This window comes from Geotrypetes seraphini, chromosome 12, assembly GCF_902459505.1.
Source record: "Geotrypetes seraphini chromosome 12, aGeoSer1.1, whole genome shotgun sequence".
Lineage (NCBI taxonomy): Eukaryota > Metazoa > Chordata > Amphibia > Gymnophiona > Dermophiidae > Geotrypetes > Geotrypetes seraphini.
The window spans coordinates 46,126,203-46,143,579 of record NC_047095.1 but is presented as its reverse complement, the minus strand read 5'-3'; the positions used below and the strand labels follow the sequence as shown (position 1 = coordinate 46,143,579).

General features: G+C 39.8%; 1 protein-coding gene across 4 annotated transcripts in view; it reads left to right on the top strand.

The window, feature by feature from the left end:
• PDE4B (phosphodiesterase 4B) overlaps positions 1–17,377 on the top strand; it is a 522,826-nt gene that overhangs the window by 54,544 nt on the left and 450,905 nt on the right. For 3 of the 4 annotated variants that reach the window (XM_033916534.1, XM_033916536.1, XM_033916535.1), the window contains exons 2-3: positions 9,761–9,869; positions 13,032–13,175. In XM_033916534.1, coding sequence (XP_033772425.1) covers positions 9,828–9,869; positions 13,032–13,175 — 186 coding nt within the window. In that variant the 5' untranslated portion in view covers positions 9,761–9,827. The remainder of the gene's footprint in view (positions 1–9,760; positions 9,870–13,031; positions 13,176–17,377) is intronic. The other variant, XM_033916537.1, reaches the window with a different exon arrangement.

Sequence of the window (17,377 nt, the reverse complement as noted above, 5' to 3'; positions counted from 1 at the left end):
TCCGGATAGATCCAGATTCTTTGTCCAGAAAAATCTTGTTGTAAATTCCGAAAGTAAAGTTTCATTATATGATTCAAATAAAAAACAAAGGAGACCAAAAGCGTCCCCCTTTCCTTACCATCGGAAAGGGATTCCTCCAAAACTGCAGTCAAATCTTTTTGCACTACCAAATTTCCTTCTTCATCAGCTTTAGTCATACTAGTTGGTATATAATATATTTTATTAAAGGGAGGAATAGCTTGTTGAGGAATTTTGAGAATCTCCATTAAGTACTTTTTAAAATAGTCATGAGGATTTAAAGCTGGTGATTTTGGGAAGTTTAGTATCCGTAAATTTAACCTCCTATTATGGTTTGTATTTGCATATCTTTATAGCAAAACAACTATAAAGATGCTTGTAAATTTTGATTATTGCTAATTGGCACCAGTAATTCATAATTCCCAATTATCGGGACTAAGGGCTAGATTCTATAAACGGTGCCTAGGTTAGGTGCTCTAATTGCAGATGCCTAGCAAAGCCTAACCTAAATCCACATGTAACTTATTATATTTTTTAACTGGCTAATTGACATGGCAATTGACCACAGGAAACTAGGCCAGGTAAATGCACTCATTTTCTCGGTGGTCAATATGGATTCGAAAACTGGACATTACAGAAACAAAACAGAAATAGGATTGACTCATTTGAACTCTGGTGCTTGAGAAGGATTCTATGCGTGTCGTGGACCGCCAGAAGAACTATGTATGTTGATGCAGGATTGTTTAGATAAGATTGTGTTTGTATGTATATGTATTTGTAATATGTGTATTTTGTATATTTTATTATATATGTGTTCTTGGAACCTGCTTTGTATAAAGCGGGATATAAATAAAAACCATAAACAAATCAATTTTGGAATAGATCAGACCAGATATGTTACTTGAAGCCCACATGATCTAATCTAAACTAAATCTTGTATTTATATAACATGTCATCTCCCCATAAGGAACTCGACTTGGTTCACATAAAAATGGATAATTGAAGTGAAAGTAGATTAGAGAGAAAATAATTTATTAAGGAAGACATGATGAAGTTACTAAACTAAACTAAACTAAACTAAACCTTAAGTTTATATATCGCATCATCTCCACGGATGTTGTGGAGCTTGGCATGGTTTACAAGAACTTAAAATATAGGAAGAGAAGGAAAAAAAAGGTTTACATAAACTTATATAGAAGAGAAGAGTAAGGGGGGATAGAATTACATTTTAGTGAAAAGCCAGGTTTTCAGTTGCTTGCGGAATAATTGGAGGGAGCCCAGGTTCCACAGCGGGGTAATAAGGTCGTTTCAAAGACCTGTGATTCTGAAGAGAAGGGATTTTCCCAGTTTGCCTGCATAGCGAATACCGTGTAGAGAGGGGAAGGATAATTTATACCTTTGGGCGGGTCTGGTAGAGTCAGGACTCGAGGAGTTATAAGATAGTGGGATTAAGGGAGGAAGGATGCCATGAAGGATCTTAAAAGCCAGGCAGGAGCATTTAAAATGGATTCTGGAAATCACTGGGAGCCAGTGAAGTTTGGCTAGAAGTGGGGAGACATGGTCAGACTAGCGTTTTGCAAAGATCAACTTGGCTGCAGTATTTTGGATTAGCTGGAGTCTTTGAAGACTTTTTTTTGATAGGCTTAAGTAGATGGCATTGCAGTAGTCTAATTTGGAGAGGATGATGGATTGGACAAGGACGGCGAAATGTTGTTGGTGAAAATAGGATCTTACTTTCCTCAGCATGTGGAGGCTGAAAAAGCATGATTTAGCCAAGGAGTTGAGGTGGTCATTGAGGGAGAGAGTTACGACTATCGTATTTTGGTCATGCTGCTAGAAGAAAGAGAAATCATGTTTGGGAAGATGAACTAGGTAAAGAGGGTGATCTACAACTAGGTGGCTGGATACATTGACAGCTACTATGGGAATGACGCAGGAGGACCTCATCGAACTAGCACATGACCGACTTCTTTTTGGATGTTTAACTAATCAAGTCACTAGGATTTGAACTCGAGTCATTGGCACCTAATAAATACACCTCTAGAATGCCTAGTGGTGCCAAAGACTGCTTTGGCACTGCTAGGCTTGATTCTATAAGCGGCACCTAGCGGTTGATTGATAACCATGCAGAGCAGTGCCTACAATGTAGGCACGCTTAGGCAGCATTTATAGAATCTGGCCATAAATAGCTTGTTAAATAATTAAATTGTCCGTGCAATTTGGTCACGTGACTAAGTTTGTATATGCAATTTTGAGCATTATGTGTAGAATTATGGTGTTTGCATCCTGTTAGCATATGCTCACACGACAGAATTAAGGGGAACACTTTAGCGCATCCCAGGTTAAGTCAGCTTTGCCCCATCTGGCCTGTTTTAGCACCTAAGAGCTTAGTAAAAGGTCGCCTTACTGTGGTAGTTGAAATCATTCTGGCTTGGCAGGATGAGGTTTTTTTAGCTGGATACTGAGTTAATTAATTGTCAGATTGAATGGAAGAAAAAATAGCTGACATGGTAAATGGAAGAAAAATAGCTGACATGGTAAAACAGGGAAACAAAACATTTTTTAGATATATCGGTGATAGGAAGAAGTACAAAAGTGGCATTGTGAGACTCAAAAGTGAAGGGGAAAATATGTAGAAGCTGATAAAGAAAGGCTGAATTGCTCAACAAATATTTATTTTCTGTGTTCACAGCTGAAGATCCAGGAGCGGAACCGCAGAAGAAAAAATGCAAATTAGGGCTGGTGAAGTGGTAGACCCCCCCAATCAATTTTCAGAGGGTTGTGTTCATGAGGAGCTAGCTAAATAAAAGGTAGACAAAGTGGGGCCGGATGGTGTACATCTGAAGGTGCTGAAGGAACTTAGGGAAGATCTGGTGGCTCCGCTGACTGACCTTTACAATGCTTCTCTAGAGTTGGGAGTGATACTGAGGACTGGAGAAGGGTGGATGTGGTCCCTCTACACAAAAGTGGAAGTAAGGAAGAAGTAGGGAATTACAGGCCAGTAAGTCTGAATTTTGTGGTAAGCAAATTAATGGAAATGCTTTTAAAACAGAGAATGGTGAAGTTTCTGGAATCTGGTGTATTATAGGACCAGAGGCAACATGGATTTACTAATCTGATCAATTTCTATGACTGGATGACCAGAGAATTGAGTAGAGGGAGTGTGCTAGATGTGGTATATTTAGATTTTAGAAAGCCCCCAAAGTGATGGGCTGGGTCAGGAACTGGCTAAGTGGAAGACGATAGAGGGTAGTGGTCAATGGAGATTGCTCTGAGGAAAGGGATATTACCAGTGGTGTGCCTCAAGGTTCTGTTCTTGAGCCTGTTCTTTTTAACATTTTTATAAGCGATATTGCTGAAGGGCTGTCAGGTAAGATTTGCCTCTTTGCAGATGATACCAAAATGGTGTGAAGAAGAATGGTCTGAAATTTGGCAGCTAAAATCTAATGCTAAGAAATGCAAGGTCATGCATTTGGACTGCAAAGACCCTAAGGAGCAGTACAGTTTTAGGGGGTGAAGAATTTACAGTATATATAGGATGATCTTAAGGTGGCCAAACAGGTTGAAAAGGTGATGGCGAAAGCTAGAAAGATGCTAGGGTACATAGGAAGAGGTATGGTAAGTAGGAAAAAGGAGATATTGATGCCCCTGTATAAGACTCTGGTGAGCCCTCAGAATATTGTGTACAATTCTGGAAATCACATCTTCAAAAAGATATAAAAAGGATGGAGTCAGTCCAGAGGAAGGCTACTAAAATGGTGTGTGGTTTTCATCATAAGGTGTATGGGGACAAAGATCTCAGTCTGTTTACTTTGGAGGAAAGGCGGGAGAGGGAAGATATAACAAATGTTTAAATACCTATGTATCATAAATACACATGAGCTGAGTCTCATTTGAAAGGAAGCTCTGGAATGAAAGGGTATAGGATGAAGTTAAGAGGTGATAGGCTCAGGAGTAATCTAAGGAAATACTTTTTTACAGAAAGGGTGGTAAATGCGTGAAACAGTCTCCCAGAAGAAGTGGTGGAGACAGACTGTTTCTGAATTCAAGAAGGCATGAGGTAGGCACATGGGATCTCTCAGAGAGAGAAAGAGATAATGGTTACAGTGGATGGGCAAACTAGATGGGCCATTTGGCCTTTATCTGCCATCATGTGTCTATGAAGAGATGGAGATTGGATTTCTGAATGGATGGATGTTGAACACCTGTGTGAAGGATGTTGAGCTTTATGAAGTAAAGTTGGAATGCTGGACTTTGAGTGGAAAATGAATGTTGAGTGTCTGTGGTACAAGCAGAATATGTGTTCCAGATGGGGCAAGAGAGAGAACATGGCACTGGACTGCTAGCCTTCTAAGACCAAGATAGAGGTTTCTGCCTAGGAGGGAAGGGTACAAAGAATGACCAGAGATGATAAACTCTTGTAGGAAGTGAGCAGAATATGCATCTTTCAAATCCAAGCTCAAATAAGTAATTAGCTCCTACCTTACAGAACTTTCAGTCCAAGTCTGCACCTGAGGCAATGAAGAATGAAGTGACTTCATCACTGGGAAAAACAAGATCTGAACCCTGGCTCCCAGCCTGATGTTCTAACTAACATCTCCCTGGAGAGAAAGTGAAGGATTGCAGCAAGAGAGAAAGGAACATTTTTGTATAATCCTCTACACTGTTCTCAGAATGGAGCCTGGATGCTAGATAAAAGAAATATGTGATGCAGAACAATTTCAAATATAGAAAATGCAGCAATTCCAGCTTCAGTTGCTGGAGCAATTACCCAGGCTTGGTGTCTTGAAGCAAGAGCTTCATTTAAAACTGACAAAACCGACATAGGACCCAAACAGTTTCCTGCTCACTTTTAAGAGTGCTGCAATAGGTCTCTCTGTGGCCCAGCAGTGTCTTGTGTCCCCCCCTACCCTTTCTTAAGAAAGTTATGAGGGCATACCTCAAGTGGCAGCCTTCCTTTCCAATTCAAGCCCAGATTAAGTGTTTAATGCATGTATTTGTCAATATGAGGCATGGTAGATTATGGTTAATAGTTTAATAAACTTGATGTTCTTCACTGCCTGACAAGCATAAAAGAGCAATTTACATAAAAGCAAATTTTAATGCAAAATTTAAAAGAAAGAAAGGAACACCATTTTAGATGGATGAGAGTAAAAGAAAGACCCATAGACTCATGTTGGTCTGTCCTTCACTGTTCAACCCCCATTTTTCTAAGATGCAGTAGCGGTTTCTACCGCAGCTCAGAGTGCTAAATGCTCTGACGCTGTTCCAATGCTCATAGAATTCTGATGCACGTTGGAACATATGAACATAAGAATAGCCTTACTGGGTCAGACCAATGGTCCATCAAGTCCAGTAGCCCGTTCTCATGGTGGCCAATCCAGTTCCCTAGTACCTGGCCAAAACCCAAGGAGTAGCAACATTTCATGCTACCGATCCAGGGCATGCAGTGGCTTCCCCCCATGCCTTTCTCAATAACAGACTATGGATTTTTCCTCCAGGAAATTGTCCAAACCTTTCTTAAAACCAGCTACATTATCCGCTCTTTCTACAACCTCTGGCAATGTGTTCCAGAGCTTAACTATTCTCTGAGTGAAAAAAATATTTCCTCCTCCTATTGGTTTTAAAAAGTATTACCTGGTTTTAAAGTGTCCTCTAGTCTTTGTGATTTTTGACGGAGTGAAAATCGATCCTTTTGTACTCATTCTGCTCCACTCAGGATTTTGAAGACTTCAATCGTATCTCCCTTCAGCCATCTCTTTTCCAAGTTGAATAGCCCTAACCTTTTTAGTCTTTCCTCATATGAGAGGAGTTCCATACCCTTTATCAGCTTGGTCACTCTTCTTTGAACCTTTTCTAGTGCCGCTATATCTTACTTGAGATAAGGAAACCAGAATTGAATGCAATACTCCAGTTGAGGTCGCACCATGGAGCAATACAGGGTCATAACATTCTTAGTCTTGTTAATCATTCCTTTTTTAATAATTCTTAGCATCTTGTTTGCTTTTATGGCTGCTGCCACACATTGAGCAGAAGGTTTCATCATATTGTCTACGATGACACTCGGATCCTTTTCATGGGCGCTAACCCCCAAGGTGGACCCTAGCATCCGATAACTGTGATTTGTGTTATTCTTCCCAATGTGCATCACTTCTCATTTGTCCACATTAAATTTTATCTGCCACTTGGATACCCAGTGTTCCAAATTATTAAGGTCTGCCTGCAATTTTTCACAATCCGCATGCGTTTTAACAACTTTGAACAATTTAGTGTCATCTGCAAATTTAATCACCTCATTCATCATTCCAATTTCCAGATCATTTATAAATAAGTTAAATAGCACTGATCCATCCCAGTACAGACCCCTGCGGCACTCCACTGTTTACTCTCCTCCATTGAGAAAAATGACCATGTAACCCTACCTTCTGTTTTCTATCTGATAACCATTTCCTAATCCTGAACTTTGCCATCTATCCCATGACTCTTTAATTTTCTTAGGAGCCTCTCTTGAGGAACTTTATCAAAAGCTTTCTGAAAATCTAGATGCACTATATCAATTGGCTCACCATTATCCACATATTTATTCACATCTTCAAAGAAGTCAAGCAGATTGGTGAGGCAAGATCTCTCTCAGCTGAACCCATGCTGACTTTGTCTCATTAAATCATGTTTGTCTACGTGTTCCACAATTTTATTTTTTTATATTTGTTTCCACCCATTTTGCCCAATACTGAAGTCAGACTTACCAGTCTGTAATTTCCCAGATCTCCCCTGGAACCCTTTTTAAAAATTGACGTAACATTGGCCACCCTCCAATCTTCAGGTACTACAGACAATTGTAGCGACAGGTTACAGATCACTAACAGCATGTCGGCAATTTCATGTTTGAGTTCTTTTAGTACCCTGTGAAGTATACCATTTGGTCCAGGCGATTTATCACTTTTTAACTTCTCGATTTGGCTTAGTATATCTTCCAGATTCACTGAGATTTCTTTCAGTTCCTCCACATCATCACCCTTGAAAACCATTTCCGGTTCAGGTAGATCTCTTACATCTTCTTCTGTAAAGACTGAAGCAAAGAATTCAGAATATTCATTCAGCGTTGGAGCATTTAGCACACCGGGCCACAGTAGAAACCTCTACTGCAACTTAGTAATGGGGGATCTAGTCCTTACTGGAATACAGGGCCTGATGTAAGGAGTAATTGTGATGGAGTATAAATCACAATGCAATCAAACTTGTCATCACTGGAAGAAACCCTAAAATAATCTCTAGAGCTCCTGCACTTAATTTTAATAAGGGAGAATATGATAAAATAAGGGAATTAGAAAACAAAGAAGTAGTGACGAGAGTTAAAAGTTTGCATGAGATGTGGACATTATTTTAGAAAACTATATTGGAAGCCCAGACAAAATATATTACATACATTAAAAAAGATTGAACGAAAGCCAAGTGACTGCCAGTGTGGAAAATGGTACGGTTGAAGATGCAATAAAAGCCAAACGGCCATTTTTCAGAAAATGGAAAGCAAACCCCTAATGAAGAAAATAGGAATAAGCACAGGCAAGTTAGATACTAAAAAGATGGACCAAGAGACGTTGAAAAAAACTAATACTAAAGGCAAGAACTAACACTAAAGGGGTCGATATTTAGCCAGTGGCATTCATTGTTTTGCTGACCACTGCCGGTATGTTGGGAAATTCGATTCTAGGCCATGTCTGGACTTTGTCATTGAATTTCCAGGTTTTTAGAGCCAGCTATACCATATCCAGTTAAATGTGATATTTATCACTTACCTGGCAATGGGGCACCACATAATGATAGGATTTACTTATATGCAGTCCTATTTATGCAGTTGCCTTCGCAAGTTAAATGCTAAATATTGGTAATAACCGGTTAAGTGCTTCTGAAAATGACCTGTTCGCCACAAACAGGTGACTAAACTAGCCAGGGGTCATTTCTGGCTGGTTAAATTGCTTTTAATATTGACCCCCCCCCCCTAATCTTTTCTAAGTGCATCCCAAGTAAAAAGCCCACTGGACAACCAAGGGGTAAGGGCATGCGTAGGGAGGATAAGATAATATAATATCAGAATATCTACAATTTCTTTGCCTCTGTTTTTGCTGAGGAGGGGTGGGCATCATATCCACACTGGTAACCTCCTTTGATGGTGATGTTTCTAAACAACCAAAGCACACCACTGTAAATCTGAATGATATAATAGATCAGATTGACAAACTAAAGAGCAGCAAATTGCCAAGACCATATGGTATATACCCTAGAGTCCTAAAAAAGTTCAAACATGGAATGTCAAACCTGTCACTAGTAATCTGTAACCTATCATTCAAAACAGCTGTAATATCCCAGGACTGGAAGGTGGCCAATGTAATACCAATTTGTGAAAAGAACTCTGGGGATGATCAAGGAAACTGTAGACTAGTGAGCCTGATGTCCAAAATGGTTGGACTTACTGTGTCATGATAAAAATAATGATTGATCGCAGAGGTGGATTTAATTGGAATGACTCAGTCATTTAGAGATTTTGTTTAAAGATACGTATACGTACTGTTTTTTTAGTCTACAATTGTTAGCTGAGACCATTATATCCAACTGGACCCCTGAGGAAGGTGTGTACGCCGAAATACGGACCGCGTTGGGTCTGGGTAGGATCAACACATGTGGCCTATCATATTCATATATGTTTTTATTGTGAAGAGTGACAAATAAATCATCATTCAGAACATCTTCATCCACAGTCTTTTTTTGTTTTCAGCAAAGTTACACCTTACCTAACCAACCTATTAGATATATATATATATATATATATTTTTAATAAACATGAATAATGGCAACTCAGGTGATTTGTCCATTGGAATAGTGGAATGACTGTTACTTTTGTTTAAAATATTTTCAGCTGATTTTCATAAACATATTAAATGCAGAACTGCAAAAATCTTTTTTTTTATCCTTTAATAATTTATAACAATTTTTATTGAAAGAATCCAATAGGAAATACAATAAGATAATACAAAAATACATTCATTACAATAACAATCATAATAATATTTCATACATATTTATATCATTCCTCCAAATTAAACTTCCATATGAACTAATTCATTTCTTTCTACACCCCCCTTGATTCCATCCCCTTCCCCCCTACCCTTCCCTCCAAATGAAATCCCCCCACCCCGGATGAAAGTTGACAAAAATAAAGAAATAAAATAAATATCTGGAATGTAATTCGATAACCTTAGCTTCATCGTAAATCATTGAGAATTAAACTTCTTGTTCTTGGTGAAAGATTTTGAATATAAGGATCCCAAACCTCCATAAAAAGACAAGTTTTTCTAGGCAAACGTCGAACCTCCCAACTCTCAAATAAAAATAAACGATGCAATTGATTCCTCCAAAGCCAGAAACTTGGATATTCTTTCTGTAGCCAAAATTGCGTGATACATTTATGCCCAATCATACACGCTTTCTGAAAAAATACATTTGCAAAAATCTTTTAAACCGCAGAATGTTGCAGATAAAAGGAATTTTGAACCCAGGATTCTATATATGCCCAGCTGCATCATCTGTAATGTTAATGTAATCCTACCTATAACAATGTACCTTCATGATGATGATAATGCTTTGTTCTGAGCAAGCAATGCTATTACTATGAAGCACTTTCAAGTCTTACTCCTTTGCCGATATGCAATTGAATAGAGCTTTTCTTCTGTTTTTCTTCCGGTAGGTTCAAAGACTTGAGGAAACTGAATTGCATATTTATCGGGAAGTAGCTGGTAAATTTCATCTCTACAATGAAGAAGAGCAGGAGTGTAATGACTGTAACAGCAGACGATGTGAGTTTGAAGTGTCAAAACTGACAGTGAGGATCACTAGACGAATGTTGCTTCATTCTAAAAAAAATTGCAGTAAATAAACAGCGATTGTACCTAAAAGCTAGTCAGCATTTTAAAAGTGCTAATATATAAATCTACAACATAACTATAATGCATTATGTAGATGCAACAATGACTTTCATACTCTACCACTTCAGTTGGTTACTACAATAATCCTCATTAAGGCTCCCTTTTATCAAGCTGCGTTAGGATTTTTTATTATTGGTCTTCTGCAAAAGCTCCGATGCTCACAGGAATTCTGTGAGCGTCGGGGCTTTTACTGCAGCAGCTGGTGCTATAAAAACCCTAATGCGGCTTGATAAAAGTTAAGTTCTTTGCAGAGTATGATTTTTGTGGGTGGCTATACTTGTTAGAAAATAATTTTGAGCATCTCTCTTGTGTAATATTGGCTTTTAATGCATTTAACTGTCTCTCACTAGAAGCATCCTGGCAGTTTACATTAACTCCCCCAATTCTATAAAAAGTGACTAAAATTGCATGTGCAATTTTGGTCATGTTCCCAAGCTTGTGCACACAGTTTAGGTGAATATCAAGCTAATTAGCATATTAACAAGCAATTATCAGTGCTAAATAGAATCGATTACAGGTTACAAGAGTAAATTTAATCACGGGATCTGCGTGGAAATGGGTAGAATTGGGGTGTTTCCATTAAGTTGCATGCATAGTTATAGAATTAGGGCCTCCATGCACTTATATTTAGTCATGTTCCTTGGGTGTAAGTGCTAGTCTATAAACCACACTTAACTTTAAGCATTGTTTATAGAATAGCATTTTTTTTGGTGCTGATGTTTTGGGGCTATATTTAGAATTTAGCCCCACAGGTTCAATATATATTAAAGCTTGATATACCACAGCCAGGGAATCCATCTAGGCAATTTGCAACAATTATATATACAAATAGTCTCGGATTCTCAAACCAGCACTGTTTTTCTAGGCCCTGGTAGGCACCCATACCTCCATTAGAAATGCCATCCAAATGGCTTTTTTAACTGAGATTTGAAGTACATACTGTTGCCTAGAAAATCAGCACCAGAATCGTACCTACATAGGCGCTTTAGGCCGCCACATGCTAAACTAGGCATAGCCAATGCTGGAAGTGGCGTTAGGCTGTCTGAAGCACCTATGTAGGCGTGAGTTACATGAAAACCGGTACTGGAAATGTAGGACTAGAAAACCCTGGTCTACATTTCTGACACCTGTTGGGTCTGGGTAGTTAAGATGTGATGAATGAAGAGGTCAGGATGGTGTATAAGGTTTAAGAAGGCATGATAGATAAAAGGGAGATCCAGAATGATATGTCTTATAAGTTAATAAAAGTAATTTGTAGGTGATACAGTGAATGACAGGGTTCTAATGTTCATATCACAGTAAAGGAGTCACATAGTCAAATTTGTGCGATTTGGTGACTAAGCATAAAGTTGAATTTTGAACCAAGATCTTAGGTCCTAATATCGTGAAGGTGAGAAATCAATATTCAAGATATGAGATAACGAAGAAATGGGTAAGAATTCTAAGGGTGAAAGCATAAAAAAGATGTCACACCTTGTATATTAATTTAACGTTTGAAAAAGACATTCCTTCATGATATTAATTATATGATTTTGAAAGGACATTTTACCGTCCAGCATGATACCAAGAATTTTAATTGTTTCAGATGGAGAAAAATGTGTTCCTGAGATGATAATAGGGGATGAGATGGAAGGGATTTTGGAGCCTGTTATGAGCAGTAATTTGGATTTATCAGGATTGCATTTCAGTTTACTAGAAGAAAGCCAGTCTGCAATTTGTGGAAGTTTGATATTAAGATTATTAATTTCTACAGGATCATCATTGTGAATAGTGGCTATTATTTGGATATCATCTGCTAATACAAATGAGTTGAGGTTGAGAGATTGAATGAGTGTAATTAAAGGAGATAGAAAAATATTAAATAAAATTGGAATTCCATACATCAAAATAAATGGATCTGAGATAGTACTGTGCCATTTAAATAAGAGATGAATGAGGCGAGTGGCATATCAGCAATGCCTATAGAATGAATCCTTGAAAAAAGATCATTATCGACTAAATCAGACACCACATTGACTAAATCAAATGCAGACATCCAAAAACTGAGTCTGAAAGGGGAAGTGATGGTACTAGGAGGTTTCAACCTTCCTGACATGGACTGGAATGTCCCAGCTGCACAATTGGAAAGAGGCAGACACATTGTGGATGCCCTTCAAAGTGCTCAGCCAAATGGTGATGGAACCCAAGAGGGAAGGGATGATGCTTGATCCGGTGCTCACGAATGAAGAAAGTGTGTCTAATGTCCAGCTTGGCACCTACCTTGGTAGCAGTGATTATCATATGGTATGGTTTGAAGTAAGAGCCAAAGTGGACAGTAGGAACAAAGCGCAAAGTCCTGGATGTCAAGCGTGCAGATTTCACTATGGAGGAGTTGTGGGATGCTGTTGGAAGTACGGAAGATTCCCTGCTGAATAAACAGATTTCAGTAAAATGAGTGTTCCTGAAGAAAAAACTGGTGGGATAGGAGGATATAAAGGAAGTAGGAAGACTGTGGTCCAAGCTGAAAGGAACTATAAAAACGGCAACTGAACTCTATCAGACTCATAATAAAAAAACATAGACGTCCAGGGGGAGTGGCTAAGATGGTGCCAACAGAGGAAGTACACTGCTGAGCTTCGATCCTGCTGTGAGTGATTTGTGGGAAGAACTATGGTGAAATGCAAAGGAAAACCCAGGTTTTACGCATCCGAATCTGGTATATCCTCGACTTAAGTGGAGCAGAAGATTCTTAGCTAAGCAGTGCTGGTTTCTAGATCTCAAGAGCAGTTAGGGATGTCTCAGGAAGGTGATACAGGACACAGCATCTTAGACATAACCCTTAGCCCAAAATGCTCAGAGATACCTCCTTGACCCGGAAATGGGGTGTTTTCATCGGAGCAGACTCAGATGGTGGCTATCGGAGGAATTGCAGTTTCTGGATCCTGAGACGGGGCTCCAATGATCTCAGTCTTGGTGGAAAAAGAGACAGTTTCAGCTTTGCCTCTTCTCAAGAGCCCCTGAGTTTTTTAAAATTATTATTATTTTTTTTTTTAGGGGGGTCCCACCAAAGACAAGAGGAGAAAAAGTTCGGAAAAGGTCACTCTGGAGGAGTTGTGGGATGCTTTTGGAAGTACGGAAGATTCCCTGCTGAATAAGCTTGAATTATTTCAACAAGGAGAAAAATCTCTGCAAACTCAGGTAACCCATTTTGAGGAAATGATGATGCAAAATTAAGAGAAAACTGTAGCTGTGGAGAAAAGAAGTTTGAAAAAGAGTTTATGAAAATGAAAAATATACAAGGTACTTTGATTAAAGATTGGATTATCACTCGTCAGAAGCTTGAGACTTTGGAAAATTATGAGCGTCGTTTAAAATTTGCACTTTATTAACTTTCTCAAATCTCCAATTTTTACACCATCTGATATGTTAAAGAAATATATTGTAGAAATATTATAGGTCTTTACCACCTATAACACAGATACATTATGTGGATTGGAGAGGAGAGTCTCGTAAGGATGCAAGAAAAGAAGACTCGGGAGACAGTTTTGATCTTTCCAGTTTTCTAGAAGGCTGTACTCCAGTTTTGTCCAGAGCCACTTTGATTGCTTCCTTTGCCTTAGAGCCAGATCGTAACTGGCTCTTACGACCGTATTTTTGTTATAAAGATGTAGAGTTCCTGGGACACAAAGTGCAGACATTTCTTGACCTCTGTAGAGCCACTCAACTCAGAAAGAAGGCTTTTTTTAGCCCTAAAATTTGAGATGATGGCCTTAGGAGGGACTTTTTTTCCTTCAGTTTACATGTAAATGTTTGTAAAATTTGAGTCAAAATCATATGTTTTTCTGGATCCAGAACAATGTAAGAATTTTTTGGAAGTGAGGAAGCCTCCTAAAGTTGTGACAACTTCTACTCCATCTCCTAATTTGGCAAGATGATGTCCATTTAAAAGTTAGGTCTACTACCTCTATAAGAAATTGCCTTTATTAACCTTTTTGTTCTTCTGCTTACTGGAAGTAATTTCTTTTTTTGCCCTCTCTCCCCTCCCCCTTTTTTTATACATTTCCTTAATATTTCTTATTTGTAATTTAATTCATCTCTGTTATGAGTATTTGCTGTTATGTATGAGGTGGATTGGTTTTTTGTTTTTCTTAATGGGGATCAGTATTTCTGTTATCAAGAATTGTCTTGAAAATTTATATTTAAAAAAAACAACCCAATATAGATGTCCAAAAAGCATCCCAAATTGGCACTTTGATGTCCTAATCACCAGGATGTCCAAGTGCCAATACTTGAAATTGAAAGCGTTTGTAACCGCCCCCACATTGTGGAACGCTTTACCTCTGACACTGAGACAAGAAAAGAATCTCAATAACTTTAAATCTAATCTTAAAACATTTCTTTTCAGAGATGCTTTTGAGATTTATGCTTAATCTCTTATTCAAAAAAACCTCAGACATTAGGCCCTACATTAAAGATCCCCTTTATTCCTATTGTTTTTTTACTTCCCCTTTCTTTTATTAAGCAATGTATCCTCCCCTTCTGCCCATGTGTATCATGTTGTGTCCATAGCCTAAATGTGAATTTGTTCCCTCTATTTTACATATTAAAAAAAAAAAAACCAAAACCATTTTAATACTTTGTGTAAATTGGAAACTGCTTTGCTTATAAAAGCGGTATATCAAGACCCAAATAAACTTGAAACTATTTCCAGCCTCTGTACGTCCAGAGCACAAGATGGGCATGGTGGAGATGTGTTGTGGGCAGTCTCAAGGGTGGGTTAGACATGAACAACATTTTGCAAGATATCCTGAATGGAACTTATTTGTTTGGAGCTAGACCTGTTTTAGAAGGGAAAGGGAATTGGGACTTATATACCGTGTTTCCCCGATGATAAGGCAGGGCCATCAAATAAGACAGCCCCCCCTTTTAGAAAAAATTGTAAAATAAGGCACCCCCCCCGCAAATAAGCCACCCACCGATACCTGCGCTTACCCGAATCGGGTGGTATGGTGGGTGACTCCGTGTGGTCCCTCCGTCTACCGCGGGGGTCGGCAACCCGCGGCTCTTATCCACCTTTGCCGTGGCTCCGGTAGTGTGTCACGCAGGCGTGCATCTTACAAGTCCGGCGTCGCGGCGGGAAATAGCCATGCTGAGTGAGCTCAGCACGTACACAGATGAAAGCCTTGCTTGCTGATTGGTCCGGCGGCCATGCCGCCGGACCAATCAGCAAGCAAGGCTTTCATCTGTGTAGTGCTGAGCTCACTGCTCAGCATGGCTATTTCCCGCCGCGACGCCGGACTTGTAAGATGCACGCCTGAAAAAGAAATCATCCTGGCCGGGGTCGGTGTCATGCTCTGGAGATCTACAGCCTTCCTATCTCCCTCTCCCTTCTACCTGCTTCCGGCCACATCCCCTGCTCCGCGGCTCTCTTCGGCAACTCAGCAGCAGCGATCGACACAAGCTACCGACGTCGGGGCCTACCCTCTGCGAGTCCCGCTTGTTTCAACTTCCTTTTTCCACAAAGGCGGGACTCGTAGAGGGAAGGCCTCGATGTCGGTAGCTTGTCTTGATCACCGCTGCTGACAAGTTGCTGAAGAGAGCTGCGGAGCAGGGGGGTGTTGCCAGGTGCAGGTAGAAGGGAGAGGGCCAGATGCAGGACTCGTGGGTGAGGGAGCAGAAGAGAGAGAGAAAGGATAGAGATACAGAGGGGACATGAAAGGGTAAATAAGGCATCCCCCGAAAATAAGCCCTAGAGCATATTTTGGCCTTCCAAAAAAAATAAGACAGTGTCTTACCATCGGGGAAACACGGTACTAGCTTTTTTGGCTTTGGCATTTCAAAACTGACATTCAAAGCAGTGGGCACTGGAGGATTAAGTGCCTTGCCTAGGGTCACAAAGAGCAGCACCAGGATTTGATCTCACAACCTCTGGGTGCACACTAGGGCCTTAACGCGTGGAATAGCGCACGCTAGCTTCTACTGACCCCTTTTGAGCAGGCGGTAGATTTTTGGCTAGCGCGTGCTATAGGGCGCGTTAATCAGGTGCGTGCATATTGCTATGAAGGGTATGAATGACTGATTGTACTTAAGCCAGTACCATTGTATCATCTTGTTGGTCATTTCTACCCGATTGTTATACATTTTAAAATGTCAATAAAGATGATTGAACACAAAAAAATGCTAGCGCACCTTTGTAAAAGGAGCCCTACGTGCTACAAAGGAACCCAAACTGACCAGGTGACCACGGCATGCATCAAGGTAAGACACTCCCACACTTCCCCAATGCTCGCTGGCCCCCTTCCACCACACAAAAATAAGAACAAAAGGGTACATACCTGGCTCTAAAACAGCAGCATCTGGTATGGGGAAGACTAATACAACTGCACACAGGTGCCTTAGGTAGCCCAGTGGGCTAGTGAACCGTACAGAGGAGGACCCAGGTCCATAAGCCACTCTAACCACTACTTTTATGGTAGAGTGTGTGAGCCCACCCAAACCCTACTATACTGCCAAATAGGTGCCACCTGCAGCCATAAGTGCTATTGGGATGGTACACAGGAGGTTATAGAAGGTTTTTTTTTTTTTTGGGGGGGTTGGGGGTTTCACCCTAAATTATAAGGGGGTCAACTGGCACCCTTTATGTGAAGTTCACAGCAGTGCCCTTTAAGGTGTCCCGTTGCTCTTCTGGGATGCCTATGTGGCCAGTCCATTACTATGCTGGCCCCACCCACATCCAAATGGTCAGGATTAGGACGTTTTCAACCTGGATGTTTTTCTGATTGAAAATGGGGTATAAAATTAGACATCCTGGTGGCCTAGGCATCCCAGTGGCCAAGATATCTGAATAGATGATTTTAAAAAATTATATTTGGACATCCAGCAGTTTGCCATTCGAAAATGGCCATTTTTGTCCCTCCAACTTTGCACATTCAGCTGGAAAAGTCCAAGTTGGACTTAGACTTTTTTTTCCCAAAAATGCCCCTCTATGTAAAGAAAGTTTATAAAAACAAGAGGAAAAGGAAACCATTATGGTTCTTTAAACAGGTGGCTGAAAAGATAAAGGCACTCAAGAAATGCAAAAGAACTCAAGAAGAGGAGCACAGAAAAGAATCCGAATAAAACTTCATGTTGTGTCACCGGGGTACTTGATTCAAATATTGAGAAGATACATTGCAAATCAAAATTTGAGATAAGAATTGACTATGAAGTTGACTGAGGAAACAAACCAGGATGTGCATTACAAAAAAAACCAATCCAGTATGGCTGCTGTATCTGTAGCAGGCCCAAGACTTTGGAATGCAATGAAAAGTACATTAAGACCATGTGCAAATTTTAAATCCTTCAAAAAAATTGTTAAAAACAAGCCTATTAATGAGAACTTTCTTTACCTGATTACTTTA